The sequence below is a fragment of the Musca domestica genome, unplaced genomic scaffold (genome assembly GCF_030504385.1).
Source record: "Musca domestica strain aabys unplaced genomic scaffold, Musca_domestica.polishedcontigs.V.1.1 8, whole genome shotgun sequence".
Classification (NCBI taxonomy): domain Eukaryota; kingdom Metazoa; phylum Arthropoda; class Insecta; order Diptera; family Muscidae; genus Musca; species Musca domestica.
Genome location: NW_026712409.1, coordinates 6871855 through 6887900, shown reverse-complemented (window position 1 = coordinate 6887900; position 16046 = coordinate 6871855). Strand labels below are relative to the sequence as shown.

At 35.1% G+C, this 16046-nt stretch overlaps 1 protein-coding gene across 1 annotated transcript in view; it reads right to left on the bottom strand.

Annotated features, from left to right (window-relative positions):
* LOC101895883 (retinal homeobox protein Rx) overlaps positions 1 to 15631 on the bottom strand; it is an 89711-nt gene extending 74080 nt beyond the window's left edge. The window contains exons 1-2 of the mRNA XM_020035207.2: positions 15195 to 15631; positions 6912 to 7031 (exon numbers count right to left, since the gene is read on the bottom strand). Of these exons, the coding sequence (XP_019890766.1) occupies positions 6912 to 7031; positions 15195 to 15573 (499 nt within the window). The 5' untranslated portion in view covers positions 15574 to 15631. The remainder of the gene's footprint in view (positions 1 to 6911; positions 7032 to 15194) is intronic.
* Between the last annotated feature and the right edge of the window lie 415 nt (positions 15632 to 16046).

The following is a 16046-nucleotide window of genomic DNA, read 5'->3' as shown; positions in this document are numbered from 1 at the left end:
GGCCAAACCTTTTTTAAGGGCCATTATAGAGGGTGAAACAAAAAATAATGCAACAAAGTCAAATGCCATAATGTTTACATTTTTTACAATAAGTTTGGATTTGTTCGAATTGGTCACCTTTGGCACGAATTATGGCCTTCAAACGGCCAATAAAACCGTCACACGCTGCCCGAATGTTGCTCTGAGGTATTTTGGCCCATTCCCGGCAAAGCGCTTGATTGAGGTGATTGACACTTTGGTATTTTTTAGTGCCAACCTTGCTTTCCAAAATACTCCAGACACAATAGTCCAACGGATTGGTATCCGGAGATTTTGGTGGTCATTGTGCGCTGGAAATGGAGCTAGGAACCTCATTTTGTAATCATTCTGCGGCCAAAATGATTGCGTGCCCAAGGCTTTAATACAACCTCCAGAATATTTTCGCGATAATATTCGGCACTTATTCTGATGCCACGGTCGATTAATACAAGCGACCATCGGTTGTTATGGCGGCCCACACCATCACTATGGCGGCGCTTGAGTTCTGGTGGCCAACCGAAGGTGCACATATTCAGCTGACCTCTTTGGCAAGTAAACATCAACATTTTGTTCGTTTACAAACTGCTGGACAACGAATGTTGTCTCATCGGAGAAAATCAAATTCGGCACTTCACCACTTTCGGTCAAGCGAAACAACTCTTTAGCTCTTTTGAGTATATTTCCTTTCCGTTGCGGTGTAAGTTTTTGAACTTTTTGGAATTTCAATGGCTTTACCCCAACTCATTTTTCAATATTTGCCGAATGGAATATTGCGATTGCCGAATGGAATATCCACCGCGGCATTCAATCAAGTCACTTCTTTACTTTTCGAACCATTTCTGCTGTTTTCTTCCGTCCACTTCCTTGACGTCGGGCTACGCTACCAGTATCACGGTAACGAGCAATGGTACGAGACACAAAAGATTTATTCACATTTAAATGCTGGAGTGCTCTAACGATAACCACTTGTGGTTTTCCAGCCAAATTTAAAGAAATCACACTATCACGCCTGAATTCCATCACGAATAACTTTTTTCCTGGAAAATTCTCTCCAAAATGCTTTTGTAAGCTTGTAAACAATATAATGAGCTGTCACTGGAATAATTTTAACGGCTGTCGGAGGAGTGGCTTAGAAATGACAGCAGTCTGAAGTTGGTTGCTGTTTTTTCATCTCACCCTGTATATCTAACTCCCGAGCCGTTCAATTAACCCCATCATGTTACCACATATTGGATGGCTATCGGTTCTGTATATCCGGAATAAGGGTACAAATACTTCTAGAATTTTTTTTTTAAATAATCTGAGAATTTTTAGTAAACATATTGCGACAGTGTTTTGCAATGAGGTGTTTAACGCCGAAATTAAAAATTGATGGCACTTGTCTACACAGTCGAGCCCCTTCAATTGACACATTGAAAGACCATATTGAAGGCCGAAATTGTGGAGATTTTGACAAAATTTGATCAAGCGGATGGACTATTTGAGACACAGTCATAATTTTTCTGATTTGTATGGAATTTGTTTTCTCTTAAAAATCACTCTTTGTTAGAAAAGATAAGGCCAGATAAATTTTAGATATTTTCCTGCCAAGTTGTGTTTTTGTGGAATCTGTGTTTTGGTATAGCCCATATGGGTAAAATAATAAGAGGAAAACCCTTTTTTTACCCGAGTAGAAAGACATCGGTATGTTCGGATTTAGTACCGAAATTTCTCAAAATAAATAAAAAACGAGCTAAGTTGAACGAGCCGAAATCCACGCAGGGTGGAGGTTATAATAGGCGCCAGATTTGAGTTTAATTTAAATTGTCGTATGGTATGTAAAAATACTGAAACTCCGACACATTCATTTGAAAATGTGGTTAGGACCTTAAAAATGTAATTGTAAAACTTGTACTGGAAAAGCGAAACATTATGTGATGTTACTCTGCAAGTTTAAAAAAATTCTAGCGGAAGTCATTTTTCAATGCTGTAATTTAATATTTACATATCTTTATCCAATCGACCTCCTAGCTTATGCCTTTATATTATGTCCTTGCATACATTTTTTCCTGTTTATATATTAATTCTGCCTTCTTCGAGGTAGAAAATTTACTGGTGGGCCTTTAGCAATCCCACATATTTTACATTTTTGCGATATTAAACCTAAACCAAAATCAAATCAAATTAATTTTAGACGCGTCAAAAACTATAAAGCACTTTTCGACAACACCTTGCTATTTATTATTGGCAAATGGGCGTTTTGAAAATATAATCATTACCAAAATCAAATCAAACTTTGTGCAATTCTTGCCAATGCCATCGATGAATCAAAAACGACACATTCAACTGCTAACAAAATATTTGACAAAACCAAAAAAAACAGAGATTTTCGTGGTGGGGAAAAGGCTTAAAGACGATATCACCACATGGCACCAGACAACAGACAACTACATTCTCCGCCACTTTCTTCTAAACAAAAGCTCCGTCCCTCCATATTTTTTTATACCTAATTTGGTTAAACAATCATTTTCTTGCTACAAATCGTTAAAAAGCAAACTTAAATTACAAGAAATCCATAAAAACGCCCATTTAAAACACTTTCGTTTTGTGGAGGCCAAATTGCAATGCGGATTTGGATTAACCAAATCCATTTGGAAATTTTACATTTCAGTCAAAGCCATCATTTGGTGTTAGTTTGGCTTATCTTATCTCTGTGCGGTCTATCTCCAAATTGAGGAAAATAAAGTTTTTCGAAACAACACCCACTTCAAGAAAATCGTTTACATTGCACGGCTTCTTCTCCCTAAATCCTTTTGCCATGTTCTGGTACAATATTCATAATTTGCACGCCCTTCGATACCTTGCAAAGGGTTTTTTCTTTGAAAACAACAGAAGCAAAAAAATTGTGAATCTGAAAATTTTCTGGCGCTAACTTGTTATTTTTCCTTCTTCCTACTCTTGTCCTTCCTCTTCTTCTTCACAGTGCAAAGTTAGTTATCCTCCACTTTGTGGTGAATATTTAAATTGTATTTTTCCTTATCGAATTTGAAATCGTTGTTTAGGTGGTGGTTGCAGGGCAAGACATGAACCTTATGTGATTATGATTACGTGACATTTACGATTTCGTTTGATTTCCCTGTCCTCCGCTACCTTGCAGTAGTTGCTGTTGCAGTTGTTTTCATTTTTTTTTCAGCACGTTAGGAGCAAATTTATGAATTGACGGGCATTTTTCGCCCCACTTGCGACCAGGCAATTTTAGTTTTGTTTGCCAAGCATTTGTCAACGTTAAATTTATGGTGTAATGCCAAAATAATGATTTCTAATGAAAGGTTACAAAATGATTAAATCGGAGGTGTGTGTGAGTCGACGCTGCCGTTCTATTTGGTAAAATGAAATCAAGATATAAATTCGCTAACAAGAATAAGTACAAGGAATTCCTAGGAAATGTGCACATTTTTTGGGAAAATGTAGATGTTTGGTGATTTAATGGGTTCTTGTTAGGAGAAGTGAGTTTTGAGAGGAAATGTTTTAGGTCACACCAGCAAGAAGTTGGCGAAAAGTCTACATTAATAGATAAAATGTAAATCGATTTCAAAATTAAAATTTCCATAAAATTTTAGACTGACTTCGTACGAAAAAGGACTTGAAACATTCTTTATTTTTAAGTTTAGAGACAGATTTGGAGCTTCACACAAGGGATAGAAAATTCAGAACTTTCCAAAAACCGCTTCCTTTAACACATATGAGCATTTACACCAATAATACAAGAAAAAAAAACAGTAAATACAGGGTGAAATGAAAAACTGCAACCAACTTCAGACTGCTGTCATTTCTAAGCCACTCGTCCGACAGCTGTTAAAATTATTGCAGTGACAGTTCATTACATTCTTTACAAGCGTACAAAAGCATTTTGGTGACAATTTTCCAGAAAAAAAGTTATTCGTGATAGAATTCAAGCCTGATAGTGTGATTTCTTTATATTCGTCTGGAAAACCACAAGTGGCTATCGTTAGAGCACTCCAGCATTTAAATGTGAATAAATCATTTGTGTCTCGTACCATCACTCGTTACCGTGGTAGCGTAGCCCGGCGTTAAGGAAGTGGACGCAAGAAAACAGCAACATCAGCAAAAATGGTTCGAAAAGTAAAGAAGCGATTTGGTTGAAACCCGCGTCGCAGTGGCCGAAAAATGGCTCGTGAGCTGAACATATCGTAATATTCCATTCGGCAAATATTGAAAAAGGAGCTCGGGGTAAAGCCATTGAAGTTCGAAAAAGTGCAAGAACTTACACCGCAACAGAAGGAAAATAGACTCAAAAGAGCCAAAGATTTGCCTCGCTTGGCCGAAAGTGGTGAACTGCCGAATTTGGTTTTCTTCGATGAGTTTGTAAACAAATAAAATGATCGTGTTTACTTGCCACAGACGTCAGCTGAAAATGTGCATCTTCGGTTGGCCACCAGAACTCAAGTGCCGGCCATGGTGATGGTGTGGGCCATAACAGCCGATGGTCGCTCTCCGCTCGTATTAATCGACCATGGCATCAGATTAAATGCCGAATATTAACGCGAAAATATTTTGGAAGGTGTATTAGTGCCTTGGTCATGCAAACATTTTGGCCGCAGACCTTAGATATTTCAACAGGGCTCAGCACCATTGTACTCAGCACGCGCCACCCAAGAATAGTTATAAAATGTGGTTCCTCGCTTCATGGCACAATGACCACCAAAATCTCCGTATACCAATCCCGTGGACTATTGTGTTGGGAGTATTTTGGAAAGCAAGGTTCGCACTAAAAAATACGAAATTGTTGCCTCAAGCAAGCGCTCCGCCGTGAATGGGCCAAAATACCGCAGAGCAACATGCGGGCAGCGTGTGATGGTTTCATTGGCCGTTTGAAGGCCATAATTCGTACCAAAGGTGACCAATTCGAACAAATCTAAACTTATTCTAAAATATAATGCTATTTCCGACATTATTGGCTTCCATTCAATAAAATTAAAAGAAAAAAAGTAAAAATTATGGCGTCTGAGTTTGTTGCAGTTTTTTTTTTTATCTCACCCAGTAAATGGTACTTTTTAGTACTTATTTCTAATGATTCTAACCCAAAAGTACAGAAGTTTTGCTTCATATGTAGTACTAATTTCTATATGCACTATGCAGTCTATCATCTCATCAAGCTAAAGGCACGAATTTTAGGAATTCTAGTTTGACTCCTTAGAGTTTTGTATTATTTTATTACCAAAAATCTACGATTTCCTCCAAAGTTTTATTTTTCTGACATAGTATCATATTCAGAACTTTGTTTTGCTCAAGGACGAACCCTTTTGAAATTGGTGATAATCGGATCAGATTTAGATATTGCTCACATATATCTTCATCCAATTTCGGGTTAATTGCGCACCAAATGGCCAATATTTAGTCCAAATGACCTGTATTTCGGTACATCCCACCGAATTTAGTCTAGCAGCAAGTTAACCAAATTTGGAGAGAATCAATTCAGATATAGCTTCCATATATATGTTTCATTCGATTCGAGGTTTTAACTCCCTCACAAGCGTAATATGCATTTCACAGCAATGATTTTTGGTACCAGATATCAAATACATATCTGAAATAAGTGTATCAAATTTGGTCCAGGCCTGTTCAGATTTGGATATAGCTTCCATATACATATATCTTTAACTGATGTTGGGTAAATTGTGCTAATATGGGCTAATATTAGCCCATATGGACTGAATTTCGACATATCCGACCCAATTCATTCTAGAAGCAAGTACATTAAATTTGGTGAAAATCGGTTCGGATATAGCTATAGCTCCCATATATATGTTTCATCTGGCTTGGTGAAAACAATGATATTTGGTACCAGTTATCAAATACAGCCCAAATATATGTACCGAATTTCGGAATATCCGAAAGAATTCAGTCTAGAAGCAAGTACATTAAAATTGGTGAAAATCGGTTCAGATGTGGCTATAGCTCCTATATATATGTTTCATCCGATTTGGGGTCTTAAGTCTCTCACAAGCGTAGTATGCATTCGACAACAATGATATTTGGTACCAGATATCAAATACAGCTCTAAAATAAGTGTATAAAATTTTGTCAAGATCGGTTCAGATTTGCATATAGCTCCTATATATATCCTCAACCGATTTCGGGGTAATTGTGCACCAAATGCCTAATATCAGACAAAATAGACTGAATTTCGACATATCCGACCCAATTCAGTCTAGAAGCAAGTACATCGAATTCGGAGAAAATCGGTTCAGATATAGCTATAGCTCCCACATAAATGTTTCATCTGGCTTGGCGTTTAACTCCCTCACATTCGTAATATGCCTTCGACAACAATGCTATTTGGTACCAGTTATCAGATACAGCCCAAATACAGCTCTGACAAATTTTATCAAGATCGGTTCAGATTTGGATATAGGTCCCATATATGTATATATCTTACCGATTTCGGGTTAATTGTGCACCAAATGACCAATTTCAGTCCAAAAGTCCTGAATTTTGGTACCTCCAACCATATTCAGTCTAGAAGCAAGTACATCGATTTTTTTTTTATTTTTCCTTACTGGTTTTAGTATCATTTCTATTTTTAAATACCACATTATCTGAAATCCCGTATCAATGGCATAATTTTAAGATTCTATACCTTAAAGTACAAAATATCATCACATTTTCTTTTTTATTTTAGTACGGTTGTCCAAATACCCTGCTTAAATGCTTTCTACCCAACAGAAGGTACCTACGTTCCAAATTTGAAGTTTCTAGACCAAGCCGGGAGTCATCTGGGAGTTGATGAGGAAATTAGCCACTCATATTCTACAATTATATTTATGTAGATGAAACTGTGGTAAGAGTAATCTCCCCTTCTCCCACAATCTTTTTCTTTTTACGATACTTACTTTCACTGATATGCTGGCGATTCTTTAAGCCCAATATAGCATCGATGGTATGACGTGGTGTCAGAGTTTGATTTGTATTTCCATATTTGCGAACATTATCCTTGTGCGATAATTCATCATCTGTAAAAAAGAGAAGAAAAATCAAAAAAGGACATTGATTGCATTATTAAAGTTAATATAAATTGGGTCACTAAAAATATGACCTCGTTAATCAAAAAACCTGCAGAACACATGTCAATAAAAATTAAATATTAAACAATAACAACTAAACACAAAAACACAAAAATTGCTAAAATGAATGATAAGCCCCGACAGTCAGCCGTTACACGTTAGTATCATGTTAGTTTTGTAAGCAATTCAGAGTGCATTAAATGTTTCGGTTAAATTGTTCAGATTCAAAGTAGTGGTCAACATGCAAGGTGCAACAGTAGCAACCCCCATGTACCCACACACACTCACATATAATCAAGTTAATAAACAAAGCAGCCATAACGACGAACAAGACCATAATTTTATCAAATGGCTAAATTTGTTAAAAAATTAAAATTTCATTGCGAAAAAGAGACGACAGCGACGAAACGACCTAGAAATTCGATTAAAGGAAACGATTGCGGGAACAGTATTAGCCATAATGGGGCTTTCATGTTGCCATGCATATGCATGTTGGTATTTTAGCACACATTTTTTTAAGTGGTGCACTCTACATTGGGGAATGGTGGGATATACTAAGTTTGTCAGTTCATAAAAGTGAAATTTCTTAGAGATTTCACTAAAAAATAAATGTGACTTTTGTAACAAAAAATAACAATGGAATGAAGTCTGACTACTCTACAACAAGAAAATAACGACGGTATCCAAAATAAAATTCCAATTCCGCTGTTAGATTTTAGAGATATTTCTGAGGGATTATCGTGGAACTTCTAAGCTAAGATGTGGGAATATCAGGATTTATATGATATTTGTATTTTTATTTTAAGACATACCACTGTTGTTATATTGAAGATTTGAGGGCTATATCTGGCGGCACTGTCGTGTAGTTTTTAAGATATTATTTGAAGAAAAATCAACAAGTTTATACAGATATTTCTGCCAGGAGCTTGGTTAAAATTCTGAACGCAATTTCTGTAGGAGTATCGTGGAGTTTAAAAAGATTTTTCTTGAAGTATACTTTTTTTACATATATTTCTGGTACTAATTTTTTAGATAGCTCCCTTAGAAATAGGCTGTTAATAATATCTTCGGTAAAAAAAGAAATATATTGAAGAGCTATGCGGGTGATTTTAAAGGTATTTCTTGTAAAAATATTGTGTAATGCATATGGTGGAATTTAAAACGATTTTTCTTGAAGATGTGTTGGAGAATTTGAAGGATATTTCGGAAAAGATTATCGCGGAATTTTAAAGGTACTTCTTGCAAGGGCATCATATTCTTTATGTAAATTCGGATTTTGGAGGACTATCTTGAAGTCCTTAAGGATATTTTTGCTGCACAACTGATATTCATATGAGAAACAACAAATATCCAAGAGATTTTTAATATTTTATTCCTTAAGGACTCTCTTGAAGTCGTAGTGAAGGAAGAGGTGGAAGGGTTATTCAAGGTCTAATCAAGCTGGGTTTTCATTTTGAACTTGTAGGATTGTTTCCCTTCTTTTAAAATCGAATACATTGAATGGATTTCATTAAAATATTTTCTTCAAGGACTAATAGTCCTTCATTAGTATTTTTTAAGAATATTTTCCTAGAGCTTACATCCCTATAATCGTAAGTTTATAAGGATTTTTTTTAAAGGCGAACAAGCCAACAATCATGGATTATCAATCCATGGATATGTTTTTCAAGGACCAAAAGTTTTTTCTGAAGCCCTACTGCCATGCTTTTGATACCCTACGCCACATAGTGGTAGGGATATTATGTCTTTGAGCATTTTGTGTAACATAGAGAAGGAAGCGAGGTAGAGATGAAAATTTTCCAAACAATATTTGTTTGGCCCAAGGACGATCCCTATTGAAATTGGTGAGAAGCGGTTCTAGTTTAGCTATAGCTCCCACATATATCTCCAACCGATTTCGCTTTAATTGTGCACCAAATGGACAATGTCAGTCCAAATTACCTGAATCTTGGCACATCCGACCGAATTCAGTTTAGAACCAAGTACATCAAATTTGTAGAAAATCTATTCAGATATAGCTTCAGCTCCCATATATATTTAATTGTACACCAAATTCATAATATCAGCCCAAATGGACTGCTTTTTTTTGGCAATTCGGACTTTATTAATCCTAGAAATAAGTACTTTAAATTTTTAGAAAATCTCTTCAGATATAGCTACAGCTCCCATATATATGTTCTATCCGATTTGGTGTTTTATGTCACTCACATGCGTAATATGCACTCCAGAAGAATGATATTTGATAGCGGACATCATATACTGCTCGAAAATACCCCTGTTAAATTTATTCTTTTCCGATATCAGATTTATTGTGCACCAAATGGCAAATATCAGCCCAAATGGACTTTACGACTGGATTCATCCTATAAACCAGTACTTCGAAGTTGGCGTAAATCAGTTCAGATATATTTAAAGTTCCCATATTTATGTTCCGTCCGATTTGGGGTTTTAAGTCCCTCATATGCGTAATATGCAATAATCAAATATAGTTCACAAATAAATGTTTAAAATTTTGTCAGGATCAGGACAGATTTGGATGCCCCCATAAATACATTTACCCGATTTCAATTTTTTGTGCACCAAATGGCTAATGTCAGTCAAAATGGACTAATTTTTGACAATTCCGACTTTATTTATCCTAAAATCAACTGCTCCAAATTTTGGTTAAAATCGGTTCAGATATAACTATAGCTCCCATATATATATTTCAGCCGATTGGGGGTTTTAAGTCCCTCACATGAGTAATATGCCCGCCACAACAATTATATTTGATACCAGGCATCAGATACTGCTCGAAAATACCTCTGCTAAATTTTATAGAGATCGGTTCAGATTTTTATATAGCTTCGATATAGATCTTTATCCGATTTTACGGTTATTGCTCAAAATATTACATATTTCAGCCTAAATTGAAAATTTATATTCAAACGAATTTTACCATTTGGTCCGGCATATCCAATATTGTTCCAATAAATAGATTTTAATATAATCCTTGTTGTGTGAGCTCTACGAAATAAGCATAGTGGTGTAGGGTATCAAATGGTCCGCCCCGCCCGATTTTGGACTTTCCTTACTGGTTTGAGAATATTTGTGAAGGCTCAGAAGACACATAATTCTATTTTTTTCTTTTTTTTGAATAATCGAGTTTTAAAAATAGTTTTTCAAGGATGAAAAAGGACATTCGTTTATTGTCTTCAATTTGAACATTTAAGTTTTTTATTAGAATACCAACATCGGTTCGGATTTTGGTCATAATAATCGATTTTTTTTATTTATTTTTTTTTTTTTTTTTGGGATCCTAGTCCATTATAAAAGGCTTTCAAAATTCGATGCAACCATAATTTTTTGCCAGTTTTAATTACAGTTTCATTTATTACAGTTGCGAACACTTGTATATGTGTGCGTGAATATCCTTCTTTGTTTTTTTTTCCTTGCTATGCGGTGCATTGAAAATTACTCTATAATTAGTTTTAATTTTCAAATGATTTCATTGTAAAAAAATTTCGTTTTGCTAATTGCTCTTATTAAAAACGCAGGGATCAGGTGAGGCAGAGGAAAATGGGGAAGGGGAATCAACGTGCATTTGTGTTTTATTATTAAACAAAGTTGACAACATGTAAACGAGTACACGTGTTGCTGGTGGCCAGCCAGTAGACTGTTGCATACCCCACCCACAAGGAAAAGGAAACCTGGCGCTTTTTTTCATTTAAAATTTAAATGCGTGCCTGAATGCAATTTCTGTTAATTAAATCACTTTTGAAATGTCCTGTCATTTAATGAATAATATGAATCTTTGGCAGGCCATATTTGAAACATGCCAGTCGGTTGTGTTCACATTGTTGCACGATTTTTTTAAGTTCCCTCCAGTTGTTTTTTTCCGCTTCTTTTCAGAGGGTGATTAGCGTCGAAATGTATGACTATGTAAATATAAGGACTAATTGTTGCCAATATTGTCGTGCGATTATGCCATTCTCTAAACAAATTAAATGTTTTTGTCGTTGTTTCTGGGGAAGAGAGAGAGAGAGAGAGAGAGAGAGAGAGAAAATGCAAGTTTCCATTTCATTGCAGTTATGGCTATTTTTTTTTCTTGTCCTAATCTGATAACAAATATCGGTCGTGTTTGCGATAATTATAAAACCATTTTATGATGTTGATTTAAAATAGATAATTATAGGCCATTTAAATGTTTAATGTTTAATTAATGAAATTAGAGAATGTTATTAAGCCTTAATGCGACTTGTGGGCAATTGAGGACATTCATGGCGGTTGGTGTGCTTAATTTAGGTAATGAAAATAATTGCAATAAATGGAAATAGTGGAATAGAATACATTATAGTTTTTTATCTTTTCGAAAATGGTCGTTATTTTTTAACTAAACTACGATGAAGAAATTTTATTTTTCCTGTTTAATAGCAGCAGGAGTCTGAGAGGACATTCCATGATTGAAAACCCTGTAATTTTAAATTTATTACCAGAATTTAAGAACATTTTGCAAGGTCTAACAGCCCTAAAATTTTGATTATTTTTTAGCACTAACAATTGAACATTTTGAATTTTTTAGGAATGTATTTTGAGGAATTAATAATCGACAAATAGTGGATTCTTAAACAAATTTCAGGGTCTAACAGCCATATAATCGTTGAATTTTTCAAGTACTGACAGACCAACAATCTTGTAGTTCTTATAATATTTTTCAAGGGCCAAAAGCCTTTCAATAGTAAATTTATCAAGGACTGACAGGATAACAATCATACAATAGTTTAATTTTAGGGATATTTTTACAAGCACCAACCATAGAAGAACAGTAAATTCTTAAGTATAGAATTCAATCCAGACCAGCAAAAAGCTCTACGACCGTAATTAAGAATTCTTTTTTCAAGGGCCAATAGTCTCAAAATTCTTGGATGTTTTACAATTATTTTTTAAAGCAATAAATTTTTAAGAATGTTCCTCAAGGTATGGCAGGGCAACAATTCTGCATTTTTATCAATTAAAAAAAAAAACAGTAAGTTCGGCCGGGCTTTCGATACCATCCACCAATGGTCCGTACCAAAACGGAAACCTCTTGAGACAATTTCACACTACAAGGATTGTTATCTATTGCAAGTCTAAAATACCCTACACCATATAGTGGTAAGGATGTGAGGTCTCTGGGCATTTGTTTGTAACATGGAGAAGGAAGCAAGATAAACCCATAGTTACATTTGAGGATCCTCATAGAATCACTTTCTGAGTCGATTTATGCATGTCAGACCGTCTGTCCGTCCATGTATTCTTGTGAACAAAATGCAGGTCGCATTTATTATCCGATTGAGATGAAAATTTGCAAGAACGAAGCTTGTTGAAAATGGTGATAATCGGATCAGATTTAGATATAGCTCCCATATATCTTCAACCGATTTATCGGATTAATTGTGCACCAAATGGCCAATATAAGTCCCAATGACCTTAATTTTGGCACATCCAACCGAATTCAGTGTAGATGCAAGTACATGGAAATCGGTTGAGATATTGCTATAGCTCCCATATATATGTTTCGTCCGATTTGGTGTTTAAGTGCCTCACATGCGTAATATGCACTCCAGAAGAATGATATTTGGTACCGGATATCAGAACAATTAAGATTGAGATATAGCTCCCATATATATATATATATATATATATATATATATATATATATATATATATATATATATATATATATATATATATATATATATCCTTAATCCGATTTGCCATTATTTGGCTAATATCAGTCCAAAGGGAGTGAATTTCGGGACATATGTTTCCATTTTTTGCAACTCGGCTCCGATACATATTTTTTAAATATAATCCTTCTCCAAGTGATATCGTGCAAACTATAACTGCTCTAAAGCCAAATGTCGATATGAGGTACTTGAAATAAATTATTTTGTTACGGGAGCTCTACTAAATATGCATGGTGGTGTAGGGTATCATATATTTTCGGATTGATATTCCTTGGAAACTTTGAAATTTAGTGTCTTCGGCAATTTTACTGAATAAAAATACAAGGCTTATTTGGTCAAAATTTTGAAATCCCAAGGAAGTCAACAAAGAGGTTCTTTGTCCCTTTTTCTTAATAAGGTTGTATGGTGGTAAATATGGTCCCTTTAAAAGGAATCTTAACAAAATAATTTTTCATGAAATTTCGAAATTCACGACAACTCTAACTACTACCTTAACGCAAGATTTCATAAATATAAAAAGCATATTTTAGGGCAAAAACAGCATTTCATTTGAATTTAGGCAAAATTTTAAAAATTCCCATCCAAGACAAACATATTCTTGATCAAATTTTACGATAGGCCACCAAAAAAGAGACTTTTCTATTAGCATTGTATATGGTTTATGCAATTTTTTAGCATTTTTCCGGTCGGAAGCTTAGACCTATTTGAAAAACATTTTTAGAGGAATTTTCAAACCAATAAAGCTTGAAAATTACAACCAGTTTGACGGGAAATAGAGACAGAAATTCTTTAAATTGTCTAATATCAGAAAGTGGCGTTATACGAGGATTATACCAAGTAGAGGGCCCTCATTGAAATTTTTATGCAGGAAAACATTCTTCGATTGGAACTCGTTGAACCCTCGAAATAATAAAGTACCTCATATGTACGTTTTTAGTACCCAGAATTTGACTACACCGATGTAGTCCGGGGGCCTGCGCATCCTCCGAAATGCTAATTTTGTAGATATTTTCTAAACATTTTGTTTATAAAATCCAACTTTTTGCCCGTTGGCTTCTGCCAAATTGGTTTCACAAGATATTTCTACGAACGCTGATGCATAGCTACCGCTTTGCCGACGCCGGTACATCAAAATTGCAAATGGTTTACGAAATATTATCGTTTACAACACCTTTTCTTAGGATAGAGATTATAGTAAGGGTTAAGATATAGGTGAGGTAAGGGTTAAGGACAACCTGGGACGTAAACAAAAATGCATTTTGAAATCAATTTTGGATAAGGAGGAGGAGTGGTATCTAAAATTAAATAAAATGTGTGAAAAGTAATCATTTCGGGACATACCGGCCGCAGCCTGTGTACGTCTGTGGGCACATCCCTAACCAATGATAAAGAAACATGTTCACGCCATATTCGTTTTCCTTTTTTGAAATTAGAAACAAGAGAGATTAAATTTGTAACGAATAAGAAAGGAAGCGCAGATGCCTTAACGAATAAATAAACCTGTCAAAAATAGCCTAGCTTCGCTGCCAGATTTTGGATACTACCGCCGGTAAGAATTGCATGGAGACGGCAAGCCGCTTTTCCTGCGGCAGATTTAAACAATAACAAATATTTCGAGAGAGATCTCGTATTAGATTCCAGTAAGAAATCCAAAGAGATTTCAAAACAACTTGCTAGATTTTTTTATTTTTCTGTTCTAATATTACAAATTATTATTTTGTTTTTAATGTTTTTTATACCCTCTATGGAGGGTATATTAGCTTTGTCATTCCGTTTGTAACTCCTCGAAATATTCATAATAGAGCCTACAAAGTAGATATATTTTGGATCAGCGTAAAATTCTAAGACGATCTAGCGATGTCCTTCTGACTGTTGTAATCTCGCTATCTTTCGAACGAATCGAGATAGGAGACTAAAATTTTGCATATATTGTTTACCAGTAGACATGTTAAGTTTGTAAATAGGCCATGTTAGTCCACGTTTTCGTATAGCCCACATATAACGGTACCTCTCGACATTCGGTATTTTCATGATTTTAGCGACATTATTTACCGGAAATAATTTCGTATTTGAAGTTCGTTGTAGTACCAACATATGGCAAAAATGTCGTATACAGAGCCACGTCTTCGTATAGCCCCCATATAATGGTACCTCCCGATAGTCGGTATTTTGTTGATTTCAGCAACATTATTCACCGGAATAGTATTCAAAAAAAATTTTTTTTTTTTTTTTTTTTTTTTTTTTTTTGAAAATTGCCAATTTCCTTTCAAATGGTGGAGGTTGTTTAAAGTTCTTTCCGGACGAACGTAGCTGCTTTTTTACGTGTTTTAATTTTATTTATTTTTTTTTTTGCATTCCGACGGCTGTTTAAAAATATTAAAAAAATAATTTTTCCCCAAATTACCTTCACTTATGACGGCATTTTTATTCCCATTCTGTGCGAAATGTCCATCCATGTGTTCGAGATTTTTAAATTTCTCCACAATCATTTGAATGTTTTTTGGATCGCGTACATTTTCCAAGAGATTGCGAAAATATTCGTATTGTTTGGGTGGCACTTTGGCGGAACCGCCGCTATTGGCCACCAGTTTTTCGAATATATGTTGAAATGTTTGTTTCTGGACATCGGTTAGACCGGTGGTGATTGAAGCGGCCACCGCTGATGAGGCGGCCATGGGTGAGGGTGGTGTGGACGGCGGGGATGTTACACCGGATACCGGGTTTGATGTTGCCGTCGTTGATGTTGACGTTTGATTTGGTGGCGGTGTGGTTTTAATGTCCATTTTGTTGGGTAAATACTTTAGTTGATTTTTTTTTAAATTAGTTATTCACTTTTAATATTTTTAATATTTTTTTTTTAATTGTTACAATATTTTCATTATATTTTCAAAAATTTCTAAACACTTTGTTTTGATGCCAATATTTCAATATTTTTTTTTAATTTTTAATTCTGCAACAAAGCTTTTGAGCCTTTGTTTAGTTGTTGTTAATGGAATTTAATCCACTTGTCGCCGTAACGAGTTCAGTTATTTCAATGAATTAATCCAAGCAAAGAAGACGTTGTTTGTTGGCCAACAACATCTACTACCGTTCGTTCATTCGTTTGTTGCGACGTTGAGTTACGTTGCGTTGCGTTGCCTTACAAATTGGCGTTTAATTATTTGATTGCACAAACACCCACACACACTCACTGTGCTACGCTAAGCACACACATACATCTACACATCACTTTCGAACAAAACTTTGCAAAAAAGTT